This window comes from Rana temporaria, chromosome 4, assembly GCF_905171775.1.
Source record: "Rana temporaria chromosome 4, aRanTem1.1, whole genome shotgun sequence".
Classification (NCBI taxonomy): Eukaryota; Metazoa; Chordata; class Amphibia; order Anura; family Ranidae; genus Rana; species Rana temporaria.
In genome coordinates this window covers 38,427,004-38,443,151 of record NC_053492.1, presented here as the reverse complement: position 1 = coordinate 38,443,151, position 16,148 = coordinate 38,427,004, and the positions used below count along the sequence as shown (strand labels likewise).

Genomic DNA, 16,148 nt, shown 5'->3' with positions numbered 1-16,148 from the left:
TTCGGACATATCAGGGACAGATCTAAAAAAAAACACAGATTTTTACATACTGTCCCTGGTTTTACTGAGCCTGGCAACCCTGATGGGGCCCCCTAGTGGCATGGGGCCCTCGGGCAGTGCCCGAGTGACTCAATGGTCAGTCCGCCCCTGGGTCCAGGTCAATTCAACCCAGAGAGATCTCTCCCTTAAATATGGTAGTGGCTCAATCATACCAATTGTGGCACTGTTATATAAAGATACATTTTACTTAATTTCTCCTTCCCCCTCCTTGGCATCCTTTATAGGAGACCCCCGCTTCCCCTCAGCAGTCAGACATAGCAGTTCTTGCTATATATGGAAACTACATAACCTCACTACCTTAAAATCCCTATCCCTAAATAATACATTTTGCCCTTTTTCAGATTTATGTGAACTATACAATTTCCCTATTTCAGAACAACCCCTTTATACTCAAATTGAAAATTTCTACCAAAAATATTGCTCTCTAACATTACATCCCCCTTACTCCCAATTTGAACAGATTTGCATCTCCTCACCGAGAGATAAGGGATTGATCTCTTGTATTTACCGCTGTTTAAATGAATTCTCTCTTTTAGAAAAGTCAAAACCTATGCTTCAATGGGAAATTGACCAATCCTTTACACCACCAAAATGGACCTCTATGATCCAAAACCTACTGAAATGTACATGCTCAATTTCAGCGACTGAACACATCAAGCCATCAAGTTACACACCAGATGGTACCTAACCCCATACAAAATAAATACATTTTATCCATCGGTATCTCCCACATGTTATAGAGGATGTCCAGATCAAGGTACCATCTTACACACATTCTGGAATGGCACAATTTTAAAACCCATATGGCTACAAGCTGCTGCTAGAGTTGAACATATTATAGATAAAAAAATTCCCCTCACTCCTAAAAACGGAATTTTTTCATCGGATATTCCGACCGTGTGTATGCTCCATCTGGCTTTTTCCGTTGGAAATTCCGACAGACTTAGAAAGAGAACATGTTCGGAAATTCCGTTCTTCTATATGGAATTCCGACTGAGAAAATACCACGCATGCTCGGAAACAATTGAACACATGCTTGGAAGCATTGAAGTTAATTTTTCTAGGCTCGTCGTAGTGTTGTACGTCACTGCTTTTTTGATGGTCGGAATTTGGTGTGTCTGTGTGTATGCAAGACAGCTTGAGCGGAATTCCGTCGGAAAAACCCATCAGAATTTATTCAGACCTTATGCCGCGAACAAACGGTTGTGTGTTCGCGGCATAAGATGTGTTTATTGTTTGCACTTATACCAAATGTTCCCATACAGAATATTAGACGGACCGTTGTCATCGGTTAACCGATGAAGCTGACTGATGGTCTGATGTGCCTACACACCATAGGTTAAAAACCGATCGTGTCAGAACGCGGTGACGTAAAACACAACTACGTGCTGAAAAAAACGAAGTTCAATGCTTCCAAGCATGCGTCGACTTGATTTTGAGCATGCGTGGATTTTTAACCCATGCTTTTGCATACTAACCATTGGTTTTGACCTATCGGTTAGGCGTCCATCGGTTCAATTTTAAAGCAAATTCTAAATTTTTTTACCGAAGGTTAACTGACCGATGGGGCCCACACACAATCGGTTTGGACCGATGAAAAGGTCCTTCAGTACATTTTCATCGGTTTTGACCAATCGTGTGTACGCGGCCTAATACATACACTGTTTAACTCAATCCACTGGATTATAGCATTTAATTGGCACTCACCAACAGTCCCTTGGTCCCAGGTACTAAATAGATTGGATCAAATTAAACTCTCAGAGCTTATCTACCATACACTCTTCGATACCATGCACATTTTCCCCAAAAATGGTCCTCATGGGACACACCACTTCCTTAAATATCACATGATATAACCTAATAATGATCATCACAATAAAATCTCTTTCTTTTTTTAAATGATATAACCTGATAGGAAATATACATACTTAGCACATCTTTATTGATCTTACATTGTATTGCTATGTCCTCCTTATTTGTACCATTCACCTCATATTAAGTACATGCTTGAAAGATCAGTTGTACCTATGTTTTGGTTACACACTCACTCACAGATTTAACCAATACAAACAACCCCTACCTGTCCTGTGTAGTCTTCTGCTCAACAAGCGACCATCTGTAAATTATAAGGGACTGTTGTTTGTAATCACCAGGAAGTAACGTGTTACCCTGGATTCTCCAGGAAGTGTGTCGTTGTCTCCACAAGGTGGCATTGCTATATTACCATCAAACTTCTTCACTCAGGTCTGCATCACTGCCCCCATCTGGCCCCTTTCATCTTTCTAGAAGCCATGAAATCGGTAATTTTAATCTCTGCATTACCACCTGAGCTGAGGTTTTCTTATCTCCATGCCCCACTGCTAGGGGGTATGCTTGAACTCCCTTCCAGGATCAGAATTCTGGTGTGCAATCTTTTATTACACACATGTATAATCTTGCTTAACTGACATTCCAAGACAATCTACAACAGGCCAAATGGCTTTATTAACCAGTCAGTAAAAATCCCCCAAAAAACAATGTTGCGCCTTTCAATAGGCAGGAACCTGTATACAGTATAATAGAGGCTATCGGCCATTTTCTCCATGTACCCTGGAAACTCATGTTTTCTTCAGCCCTGTGATTATCCACATATTACCTACCATATTTTCCGGCGTATAAGACGACTGGGCGTATAAGACGACCCCCTAATTTTCCAGCCAAAATGTTGGTTTTGGGATATACTCGCCGTATAAGACTACCCCCTTCCCACTAGTCATGCCTCACCTCACGGTGCCACCATTACATGCCAGACTGTGCCCCATTACATGCCAGACTGTGCCGCATTACATGCCAGACTGTGCCCCATTACATGCCAGACTGTGCCCCATTACATGCCAGACTGTGCCCCAGTACATGCCAGACTGTGCCCCAGTACATGCCAGACTGTGCCCCAGTACATGCCAGACTGTGCCCCAGTACATGCCAGACTGTGCCCCATTACATGCCAGACTGTGCCCTTACCTTATCCCAAGACATGCAGAATCGCGGCCGTACGATTTTTCAAAAGCAGCGCCTTCTGTTCCGTGATAGGCGGAAACACTCAGCTTCCCAGGAGGCACTGTGTTCAGTATTCACCTATCACGGAGGCCCTCTCGTCCGAGGACGAGAGGGCCTTCGTGATAGGCGGACACTAAACACAGGACGAGAGGGCCTCCGTGATAGGAGGACACTGAACACAGTGTCTCCTGGGATGCTGAGTGTTTCCGCCTATCACGGAACAGAAGACGTAGGAGGCGCGTCTTTTGAAAAATCGTACGGCCGCGATTCTGGGATAAGGTAAGGTTAGGTTACCGGCGTATAAGACGACCCCCGACTTTTAAGAAGATTTTAAGGGGTTAGAAAGTCGTCTTGTATGCCGGAAAATACGGTAATACAAATTTCTGATAAAAATACCATCATTTACAATGTATTTGACCAAAATGTAGTGAAAAACCCCAAGCTCTACATTTTCGTAAAGCAGACTCTCACAGGGTGCATCTGTCCATGAAACAGGAAACAACAACAGGCCAAATGGCTTTATTAACCAGGCAGTAAAAATCCAAAAATGTCTGATAGAAAGAACCTGCATACAGTATAATGTAAAAAAGATGAATTAACTCTCACCCAAGGACGACGCCTAAGAATGTTTAGGACTTTATTAAAGTAGATTTATTTGATTTGTGTTTTTTACTTATAAGAATGGGTGAACTGAGATACTGCTCTACCTCAATTTTCATACCTCCCAACTTTTTGAGATGGGAATGAGGGACACCTATTAGCAAAAGTATGTAGGCGTAGGACACACTCCTTGCCACGCCCTCTTAAAGGAGAATTGTACAAAAAACAAATGATTGGTTAAACCCACAAGTACTTTTTTACCACTAATTATCATTTTTTTATTGGCTTTTTCAAATGCAGCAATTTAGAAATTGAATGAAAGGTTTAGCACTGTGAAACACTTTTTGAAAGATAAATAGTGCATTTTATATACAACTATAAAGATCAGACCAAATGAACAAATTAGGAGGAAAGAGGGACAGAGGGACTTTGTTCCAAATCAGGGAAAGTCCCTTGAAATCAGGGACAGTTGGGCGCTATGAAATTGTCATTGAACTCTTCTCCTCTTAGTGGCTCTGTTTGTACTTCTGTACACAACCTACCTTTTGATTGGAGAATAGTTTTTGATATTATCTGCAAATTATCTATATAGTGGTTTGGTAATAGATGTGTGTAAACCAGGGGTCTCAAACTCAAATTACCTGAGGGCTGCAAGACAAGTTTTCATATCCCATGGGGGGCCACATGCAAACTTTCAAACTTCAAAAACAGTACTGGTGTCAGCGAACGTATTATTAACCCCCAGCACTGGTGTCAGCGGACACATTATTAAACCCCAGCACTGGTGTCAGCAGATGCATTATTAACCCCTAGTATTGGTGTCAGCAAACGCATTATTATCCCTGACCACTGCACTGTACACGGACCACTACACACTGACCACTACACTGCACACTACCGACAGACCACTACACTGCCGACAGACCACTACACTCTGACCACTCACCATCATGACACAGCACATCAGGGTACAGGGCACAGCACATCAGGGCACATGGCACAGCACATCAGGGCACAGCACATCAGAGCACAGGTCACAGCACATCAGGACACAGCACATCAGAGCACAACAGGCTGCAGGGCACATCAGAGCACAGCACATAGGGGTACAGGGCACGGCACATCAGGACAGGACATATCAGGACATGGAACATCAGAGTACAGCACAACAGGCCACATCAGGGCACATCACATCAGGACAGGGCACATGGCACATCAGGGTACAGGGCACATGAAGCAGCACATCAGGGTACAAAGCCCAACAAATCAGGGTACATGGGCCACAATCAGGGCACATGGGGCATATCAGGGCACAATCAGGGCACACGAGAGCACATCAGGCACAGCACATCAGTACAGGGCGCATGACACATCAGGGTACAGGGCACAGGGTACCCTGATGTACAGAGCCCAGCACATCAGGGTACATGGGGTACATGAGGCACATCAGGGTACATGGGGCACATGGCACATCAGGGTACATGAGGGTACATGGGGCACAATCAGAGCACATCAGGGCACATGAGAGCACATCAGGGCACAATCAGGGCACATGAGAGCACATCAGGGCACAAGGTCAGTGTTTACTTTGTACGTTGTTTTCTTCAGATGCAGAGCAGTGCAGGAAGCGTCTGTCATAAGTTCACTTGTCTCATGTCACGCTGCTACTCCCCTCTCTTCTCGTCCATCCCAGATGATGTCACAAGCAAATAGGGATGGAGGAGAAGAGAGGAGGGGCTCCGGGGAGTAGCAGCGTGACATGAGAGACAAGTGAACCTCTGACAGACGCTTCCTGCGCTACTTTTCATGCACCTCGATCTACACTTCCGCGGCACCCGCCCTGCCTGCGGGCCATTTATTACCGGTTTTCGGGCCGGTACTTTGAGACCCCTGGTGTAAACCTTTAAAGGATAGGAATTATTTCTACATTGGAGACATTTAGAAGGTGATATACAGTATTCACAAAAGTGAGTACACCCCTCACATTTTTGTATATATTTTATTATACCTTTTCATGTGACAACACTGAAGAAATGGCACTTTGATACAATGTAAAGTAGTGAATGTACAGCTTGTATAACAGTGTACATTTGTTCTCCCCTCAAAATAATTCAACACACAGCCATTAATGTCTAAACTGCTGTGAAAATATCTAAATTGGGCCCAATTAGGCAGTTCCCCTCCCCGTTGTCACATGCAAAGATATAATAAAATATTTACAAAAATGTAAGGGGTGTACTCACTTTTGTTAGATACAGTAGGTGGTAGAAATATGGAATGAGTAAGATTGAAAATGGTGAGAGTGAGCGATTTATTTTCCCCATCAATCTGAAGGCAAATACATTATTTTCAAAATCCACTAGATGGCGCCTTAAGAGTTCCCTTCACTGGAACTAGGGGGCCAAGCCCAACCCCTGAAAAACAACCCCATAATCCCCCATCCACCAAATGATTTGGGCCAGTACACAAAGCAAGGTCCATAAAGACATGCTTGAGCCAGTTTGGGGTGAAGGAAATTGACCTGCAAAGAGTCCTGACCTCAACCCCGATAGAACACCTTTGGGATGAATTGGAGCGGAGATTGCAAGACAGACCTTCTCGCCCACATTAGTGCTTGACCTCTCAAATGCACTTCTGGAAGAATGATTAAACATTCCCATAGACAAACTCCTAAACCTTGTGGACAGAATTTCAAAATTCAGACTGAAATTCAAATCTAATTTTACATCGAACTTCAGTAGAATTTTAACCGTACACATACTGTATTGCTGAAATAAAAGTTTGAAATAATGCTGTTTTAGTTAAAGCGGAGGTTCACCCTAAAAACAAGTGTATATACCATTCAATCCAGCATACTGCCGACATGTACAGTATGCTGTTTTTTTGTTTTTTTCGGTTTACATACCGTAGTATAGGTATTTTCCCCCCCAAGTTCCGGGTAGTGAATCCCGCGGGAGTGAGCGTTCCTATTCAGAGACTAAGTGATTGACGTATGACAAAAGCTTCCCATCGGCGCATTATGTGCATCACCAGTTTCCGAAAGAAGCCAAACAAGAGTCTGCTCTATACGGCGCCTTTTGCGCCGGGGGGGAAGCTTTTGTCATACGTCAATCACTTAGTCTCTGAATTGGAACGCCCACTCCCGCGGGATTCACTACCCGGAAGCCGGGGGGAAAATACCTATACTACAGTATGTAAACCGAAAAAAAAACAGCATACTGTACATGTCGGCAGTATGCTGGATTGAATGCTATATACTTGTTTTTAGGGTGAACCTCTGCTTTAAGCCAAAGGGGATGTAAAGAGTCATTGCAATCATTTGATGAAGATTTTTCTTTTGTTTGTTCACTTTGCCACATTGTAATTAAAAAGTCTAAAGTTTTCGATTTGACCGATTCAAAATGTATTGATTCGAACGTTTTGAATAATTTAAAAAAAAACGGTCAATTCAAAGAAAATTTAAGAAATTCCAAATACGAATATGAATTTAACGAAACAAAATAACTAGATTAACAATATGAAAATGAAAAAAAACTATTATTTTTGTCATGCACATGTCTAGTGCCGGAACTGCGTTCCCCCGCATTCCTGATGAAAAAAAGCCCTGGGTACAGTGTGAGAGTGCAGAGTCAGAGGCATACATGTTGAAGTTAAATGTTCATTTTACATTTTACTTTGTGTCAGACATAATACATTCTTGGTGGTAATTATTATGTAATTAATGTATTTTAGATTTCAAGATTGTATTATTTCCCGTAAAAATTGTATGGGAGAAGGCAAAGCAGAAGATGAAGAAGTTCCCTCCTCTTCAGAAGATGAAATGAAACCTTCTACTATTTCCTGGCTGATTAACCCTGAGAGTAAAATTCGGAAGTTATGGTAGGAGAAGTCTGTGATTTTTGGAGTGATCTTGTGAATGATCTTCTCTTTGTGTGTTTCCTTATAGCTCTGGGTGTTTTCCATTCTCACTGATGTAAACGTCTCCATCAATCCAGGAGAAAGTCTGTACTGGTTGATTGTGCTTTGGGTCCTTTTCAGCTTCATGTGTGTCTGTGCTATTAGTTCTATCTGCATATGTTTGACTTCACCAAAGCCATATCAATCATTTCCTAACCAGGTTTTGCCTGAGTTTCACCTATGTAAGGCCTTGTTTGCCCTTGTACAATATGCACTTATTATTTCTCATTGTGGAACTCAATAATGATATGGGTCATGTTTTATTCATACGAAAAAAAACTTTCTACAGTCAATTGACTTCTTAAAGTGGAATGCCAACTTAACCCTACTACTCTTAAAAATATCCCCTTCCTAACACCTATGCTTACTAACTTGTGTAGGAATGATGTGTATACTTACCTATTTTCAGCCAACTCCTGTTCAGTCACATAATCTTACCTGTGGTTAGGAGAGCTTGAAGTGGTGACATCACCCATAGGCTTCAATGGCCCATCCGTTGTTGGTGCTGACTCCTCTCCCCTGCATCCAGTGCTGGCTGACACAGGGCAGCAGGATCATGTCACCGGACTGGAGCAGCCTGAAAATATGTAAGTATACACATTTCCTACACAAGATATGGTAGTAAACATAGGTGTTATGAGGCGAGAGTGGACAGTTTTAGGAGTAGTTAGGGTTAAGCTGGAACTCCACTTTAAGATATTTACATTCACCCTTCCTTAAAAAATCATCGGTAGGTTTTTCTAACTTTTCTCCCTTTGATGAGATACAGTTGCTGTCTCCTTCCTCATTTTTTTTGTACAATGGATCCTCTGTTCCTGAGTAACTCAGTTAACAAGCTTTTTGAAAGACAAGCAACTTTTTTTTAAAGAAATCTGACTTGGCTGTCTCGCAAAACGAGCAGAATTCAAGCTAATGGAGCCTGCAGTACCGCATTTGACCTGAGGTGGGGGGCTCCGGAGCCAAACCGCGACGATCGATGCTGTTCGGAAACAGGCGGCTGACCTCGGCAAACCTTGGAAAGACTCGTGAATGGAGTCTTTCCGAGGTTTGCTAAGGTCAGCCGAACTGTCCTCGGGCCTTTCCAGCCGTTTCCGAGGCTCTCCGGCGCCCCCCCGCCTCTGACTGCATGCGGTATTCATGCCATTGAAGTCAATGCAGAACAAATTATTTTTGTTTCCATTGACTTCAATGGGGAAACTCACTTTGATATGCGACTAATTTGGATTACGAGCATTCTCCTTGAACAGATTATGCTTGTAATCCAAGATTCCACTGTATTAGTTTTGTGACGACAATGCCCTAATCATTTTTGGTAATTTCTCTGGTATACTATCATGTGTCTATATTTGTCTTTGCAGTTTCAATGGATGCGATTTGGCCCCCTTTCGCTGTGATGATCTCCATTCCATTCTTACCACTAACCGATCCCTCATCAAACTGGATTTAACACATATCAATCTGCAAGACTCTGGAATGAAATGTCTGTGTGAGGGACTTACACATTCAGACTGTATCCTACGGGAACTGAGGTAAGCATTGTACTACAAATTATATATGGCATTTATAAACTATCAGATTCCGGTATAAACTTTCTGTGTGAGGGACTCAGAGATCCTGTACCCTGCAGGAACTGACTACAGTGGAACCTTGATTTACGAGTAACGCGGCTAACGTGCATTTTGAAAGACAAGCAACTTTTATTTTTTTTAATTCTGACTCAGTTTGTGAGTATTTTCTCTAAAAACAAGCAGAATTCAAGCTAATGGGGTGTGCAGTACTGCATTTGGCTAGAGGTGCAGGGGCACCAGTGACACTCGGAACGGTTTGGAACGGTTCAGAGCCGTTAGAAAATACTCAAAATCACGCGTAAATACTCAGAAGTACTCAATTTCCGTGTGTTTCCGAGGTCAGCCGAGCTGTCCCCGAGCATTTCCAATGCTCTCCGGCGCCCCCACCTCTGGCCACATGTGATATTGTATGCCAATTAAGTCAATGCGGAACAAATTATTTTCGTTTCCATTGACTTCTATGGGGAAACTCGCTTTGATATGTGAGTGCTTTGGATTACGAGCATTCTCTTGGAATGGATTATGCTCGTAATCCAAGGTTCCATTGTACTCTAAATCTTATAATAATTTCCAGAACTGTGGAATAATCCTTCTGTGTAAGGCAACCCAAGATCTATGCTGTACCCTGAGGAGATGAGGTGGCACTTATAATATTATGATATAATATTCTGCTGGATTTTAGAATAAAACTTCTGTGTGAGGGATCCTGAGATGTTGTTTAGCTGAAAGCTAAACAATGACAGACTTCTGTTAGGCATGTTGCACTGGAAGTTGTCATCGTAGTCATTCGGGTCACTTGCTATTATTTGATACCCCCTCCACTGACTATCTGTGTTGCGTTGGATTGTTGCTTGGATGATAGAAAAAAAAAAACAATCAAGGTTTTTTGGCCCAAAGTGATAACATTTCTCATCCAATAAAACAAAGTCTAAATCTATCCATAGACCAACAAAATGTTTCTTGTATATGTAAATTAGAGCAGCAGAAGTTTAGTGAGAGGAGTGAATCTTCCTGGGCTTAATTTCCTGCAGTTTCAGGATATCTTGTTAGAATTTGATTTTATATGGGTCATTTCAACAATAACACATGTTTTTCATTAAAGCGGAGGTTCCAAAAAACAAGTATATAACATTGCATTCTGTATACCTCAAACATGTACAGTATGATGTTTTTTTTTTTTTGGGGGGGGGGGGGTGTACATACGGTATTATAGCTATTTTTCACCTGGCTTCCGGGTACTAGCTCCCACGGGAGTAGGTGTTCCTATGCAGTGGTGCAATGTCCTCTGGGACTTCGCCCAAATGATTGACGTGCCTGACAAAAACTTCCCCCCCCCCCGGCGGATAAGGCGCATTACGAGTTTACGTAACTAGCCGAACTGCGAGTCGGCTCTATACGGCTCCTAGTCGGTGCACAGGCGCCGTATAGAGCTGACTCGCAGTTCGGCTAGTTTCGGAAACTCATGACGAGCCTTATCCCCCTTATCCGGGGGTTTGTCAGGCACGTCAATCATTTTGGCATTGCGCCACTGCAAAGGAACGCCTACTCCCGTGGGAGCTAGTACCCGGAATCCAGGTGAAAAATAGCGATAATACCGTATGTACACCCCCCCCCAAAAAAAACAGCATACTGTACATGTTTGAGGTATACAGAATGTAATGTTATATACTTGTTTTTTAGGTGAACCTCCGCTTTAAGTATTAATTGGCTTGCTGTTATGGTAAATAGTAATTGGACAGTGGTTTACTGATGTCCTTGTTCTGCCTTATTGCTGTCTTTGTTCTGCCTGATGCTACTGCTCAGTAAGAATAAGGAGACTGCATATGATAGAGCAGTGAAAAATTGTCCAGCAGCAGGACAGGTTTAATAAACAAGACTAAGCCAAAATGTACTAGAGACAAAGGACACAAGCAGATGATTAAAAGACTAGACATTTGCACTGCCAAAAAATGTGTTTGTTTTCATTTCATTTTTTGTTGTTTTTCAAGTAATTTGTTTGCAATTCGTTCATGATCGTAATTCGTAAATTCATAAATTTGAAAAATTCGTAAATTCGAAAATAAGAAAGAAAATCTGAAAATTCTAAAGAATAACTAACTAATAATTAACTAATAAATTATAGGTATTGGAATTTCCTTTCAAATTTGGCTGTTAGTCAACCTAACAAATAGAAATTTATCCGAAGTTACAAATTATCCGAAATAAGTTATTATTATTATTATTATTATTATTGTTATTTATTATTATTAACCACTTAAGGATCGCCTCCTGCAGATATACATCGGCCACGACCCGGTCCAAAGCTCCGTGACCGTGGCTGCGGGACCCACGAACCCAATCGCTGACGGAGTCCCGCGATCGGTCCCCAGAGCTGAAGAACGGGGAGAGCTGTGTGTAAACACAGCTTCCCCGTTCTTCACAGTGGCAGCTTCATTGATCGTGTGTTCCCTAATATAGGGAAATATGATCAATGACATCACACATTCAGCCCCGCCCCCCTACAGTTAGAAAAACATATGAGGTCACACACAACCCCTACAGCGCCCATTAGTGGTTAACTCCCAAACTGCAATTGTCATTTTCACAGTAAAAAAAAAAATGTTATAGCATTTTTTGCTGTGAAAATGACAATGGTCCCAAAAATGTGTCAAAATTGTCCGATGTGTCCGCCATAATGTCGCAGTCACGAAAAAAAAACGCTGATCGCCGCCATTAGTAGTAAAAAAAATCCGATCATCTGAATGCAACTCCATCTGTCAAAAATCCACACATGCTCAGAATCAAGTCGACACATGCTTGGAAGCATTGAACTTCATTTTTTTTTGCTTGTCGTAGTGTTGTACGTCACCGCATTTGAACACGGTCGGATTTTTGACTGATGGTGTGTAGGCAAGACTGATGAAAGTCAGCTTCATCGGATATCCGACAAAAAATCCATCGGATTAGATTCCATCAGATATCTGATCATGTGATCATGATCATGATATCTGATCATGTGTACGAGGCTTAAGCCTTCTGCCAATGGTTCAAACACCACACATTGATTTATGGTTAAAAAAACTGAATTTTGCATGAAAAATGTATGCCACCTGGCTAAAACTGCCAACCCACCACATTTAATATTAAAGTGGAGCTAAACCCACCAAAAACCAAAAGTGTGGTTATCAGGTTAAGGAGTTCATCATTGGTTATATGAGGAAATATACAGTATATGGTCCCATAACATGCATTACCATGTACATGAATTACCATGTATGCTGCAATGTACTGTACATGGAACAGTGTGAATCCAGACTTTTCAGGTGGGTGACAACTCGTCTACATTTCAGGGGGAGATCCAACCAATATTCCATGAAATAATTCATCCAAATGTCCAAACATCTCATTTACCAAGAATCCAAATGCTGATTTTCCTTTGTAATGTGTCAAGTTCTGCCAATCACTGGAAAAACATTTCAAGTCTGTCTCCTGTTTTTCCCACCAGAGTCTGTGACAGTAAAGCAACATTATTGTGCTTTGATGATCTTTGCTCAGCTATCACCACAAACCAAACTTTGACCAGACTGGAGGCAACATTGGATGTTAATGAGAAGATGTCGGGCTCAGAAATAGATCATCGTTGTGAGGTCCTACAACAAGCGGGTTTCACTGTGTATCGAGACATATATCGGGGGTAAAACACATACTAAGTCTTAGAATCTGAATGGAAAAATGTACACAATTTTCAATGTTGATGAGATGTTGGAAGTATGATATTGTTGTGCGATCTTCTGAAACCTGGGCTTCACTGTAATGAAAAAAGGACTGGGTAACAAACATTCTATACAATTTCTGCTAGAACTCATTGGAGGTTTCTGTAGTTATAAAGATAACAGAAGAGACCATTGAGATATCCTGTGCCAGTCAAAGATTTCCTAGATGATGGTGTATTTATTGCTGATCCCAATAGTCAGGTTTTATCTTTAACCACTAGCCGACCAGCACACGACTATGGCTCGGCTGGGCATACAGGTACGTCCACTTTAAGAAGCCGCATTGTGGGCACGCGCCCGCCGTGAGCACCGTGAGTGTCCACCAGGAGTCCTGTGATCGTCTTGCGGAGAGGAAGAATGGATAAATGCTGATGTAAACAAGCATTTTCCCATTCTGCATAGTGACAAGGACACTGATCACCACTCCCTGTGATCGGGAGCGGTGATCAGTGTCGTGTCACATCTAGCCCATCCTCCCTACAGTTAGAACACATCCCTAGGACACACTTAACCCCTTCGATGCCCCCTACTGGTTATCCCCTACAATTTTGTTTGGGAGCCACATCACTCGACCGCGCAATTGTCAGTTAAATCGACGCAGTGCCGAATCGCAAAAAGTGGCCTGGTCTTTCAGCAGCCAAATAGTCCAGGGCTGAAGTGGTTAAATAAATATAACTTTACTTCAATTTAACAAAAATACCTCTATCCCCCGCTGCCTTTCCAATTTGTCAGTATAACTGAGCAAATCAGATGTGGGTTCTCAGCCTGTAAACATGAAGGTCTAGGCATACATTCTGTTATCCCAATGGTTGGACAACCAGGAGTGTGTGGGCCCTTGCCATGGTGACAGACACTTAGTATTAGGTAGGAAGAGGTCCTATAAATTGGGGACACTTTTCAAACCCTAAAGTGAGGACAGAGGGGATGATTTGGTGTATTTACATACTGGAGTTATAAAGAAATTAAATCACACATTCCTCCATCTGCATACAAACTACCGTATTTATCGGCGTATAACACACACTTTTCCCCCCTGAAAATAGGGGGAAAATTACAGGTGCTTGTTATACGCCGATAGCCTTCCCTCGGAGGAGAAGGAGGGAGACGTGCGCCGCCGAAATCACCGAGCCGCCATGTCCTGTTTACTCGGCTCTGACATCACACAACGTCCCGCCTCCGGCATTGGACCAGTGTTCTGTCAATCACAGGAGCTGGTCCAATGGCGGAGGCGGGACTGTGTATGACTCTGCCAACTGAGAGCTAACTACTGTAAACGGAAGATGACGGGACAGTGATTCCGGCTGCGCTTGTCCCCCTCCTGACTTCCTGCACTGCATTAGAGATGTTGAGGCTGCACATAGGCATCAGGCTGCATTGGATGGGTGCACATCAGGCTGCAGATGGGCACAGAGGCTGCAGATGGGCATCAGGATGCATTGGATAGGCGCAGATCAGGCTGCAGATGGGCATCAGGCTGCATTGGATGGGTGCACATCAGGCTGCAGATGGGCACAGAGGCTGCAGATGGGCATCAGGCTGCGTTGGATGGGCACAGATCAGGCTGCAGATGGGCATCAGGCTGCATTGGATGGGTGCAGATGGGCATCAGACTGCATTGAGGCTGCAGATGGGCACTAATCAGGCTGCATTGATTGGCACTGACCATTATTTTGCTTCAAAGTAGTTTATTTGAAAAAAAGTTTTTTCCTGAAACTTCCCACTTAAATTGAAAGTGCGTGTTATACGCCGGCGTGTGTTATACGCCGGCGTGTGTTATACGCCGGCGTGTGTTATACGCCGATAAATACGGTACTTCAAATCTATACCCAGCATACGAGACCACTGATGTACATTCCAGGAAGACATAAAAAAAAATCCATTATTATGTATAAAAATTACCATCATTTCTTACAGACTACAGTACAAGCTACCTCTTTTCCATACATAAGAGGATTATTTCCTGATCTAACGCTCTCATTTTATTCTTCTATGAAGGGGTAGACACTGGGTTAGTATTTTTTACAAAAGAAGATGGTCCTCGTGAAGCCGTCTCCTCCTCTGCAGGTAATGCATGAATCCTGATGTGAAGAGAATGTCCAGAATGTAATTATATCAGAATTACTTGTTCATATAAATTAATATTCATAATTTTCCTTTTCTTCACATTCAGATGATTCTACTGAGAGATATCTACTGAATGTTATTCTGGAATGATCTGAGCAGTGATCTGTCATTTCTCCAATTCCACCATTTTATATTGTATTGTTACTTCTTAACGTACTCATTACTACAAACTAATTTGATTTTTGGATCTTCACGCCACCACTGATGAGACTTCACTTTGGGAAATTCCTGTTCATGACATGAAGATTCAATTAGAAGACACTTAATACACAGTGACAGTGCAGTGAGAACGGTAGGGGTGATCCCCATCTTTCATCCTAATTCACCTCTGAGGACACACATATGCCACATACACACGATCGGAAATTCCGACAAGAAAAGTTTGATGGGAGCTTTTGGTCAGAAAATTCCGACCGTGCGTAGGCTCCATCGGACATTTGCTGTCGGAATTTCCGACAACAAAAATTTAAGAGCTGGATCTCAAATTTTCCGACAACAAAATCCGTTCTCGTAAATTCCGAGCGTGTGTAGACAATACCGATTTGCAAATTCCACGCATGCTCTGAATCAAGAGACGGAAGCGCTCGGACTGGTAAAACTACCGTTCGTAATGGAGATAGCACAATCGTTACACTGCAAATTTTTTAATCTTTTAATGCAGCGCATTTTCTTCTTCTTTATAATGCTAGAATAATGAAGTTGTTTTGATAATAATCCAATAATGAATCCATGGTTTTGTTGTTTGAATTTCCGATCGTCTGTACGCGGCATAACTCTCTCTGATCTCTCCCCATCAGTCTCTGTATCAGCAGACACTGGTCTTAAGAAATACAAATCACAAACATAGAATGATATTGGTGATAATAGCAGTATTGTCTTCACCAAACACATCATGGATAGTTCCCAGTAAGCTCAGGAGGTGTAGGATTGATGTGCTATAATACAAAGGGGGACCCATAGACATGACAAAGACCCTCATAAATGTTACTTTGTCATCTAATCAATTAAGAAATGACCAGATTGGGGGAAAGTCTCATGTCTGGGAGGTACC

General features: G+C 42.4%; 1 protein-coding gene across 1 annotated transcript in view; it reads left to right on the top strand.

Moving 5' to 3' along the window:
* Window positions 1–15,513, top strand: part of LOC120936134 (NACHT, LRR and PYD domains-containing protein 3-like) — a 36,822-nt gene extending 21,309 nt beyond the window's left edge. The window contains exons 6-10 of the mRNA XM_040348263.1: window positions 7,429–7,575; window positions 9,012–9,182; window positions 12,706–12,894; window positions 14,969–15,037; window positions 15,144–15,513. Coding sequence (XP_040204197.1) covers window positions 7,429–7,575; window positions 9,012–9,182; window positions 12,706–12,894; window positions 14,969–15,017 — 556 coding nt within the window. The 3' untranslated portion in view covers window positions 15,018–15,037; window positions 15,144–15,513. The remainder of the gene's footprint in view (window positions 1–7,428; window positions 7,576–9,011; window positions 9,183–12,705; window positions 12,895–14,968; window positions 15,038–15,143) is intronic.
* Window positions 15,514–16,148: the final 635 nt, after the last annotated feature.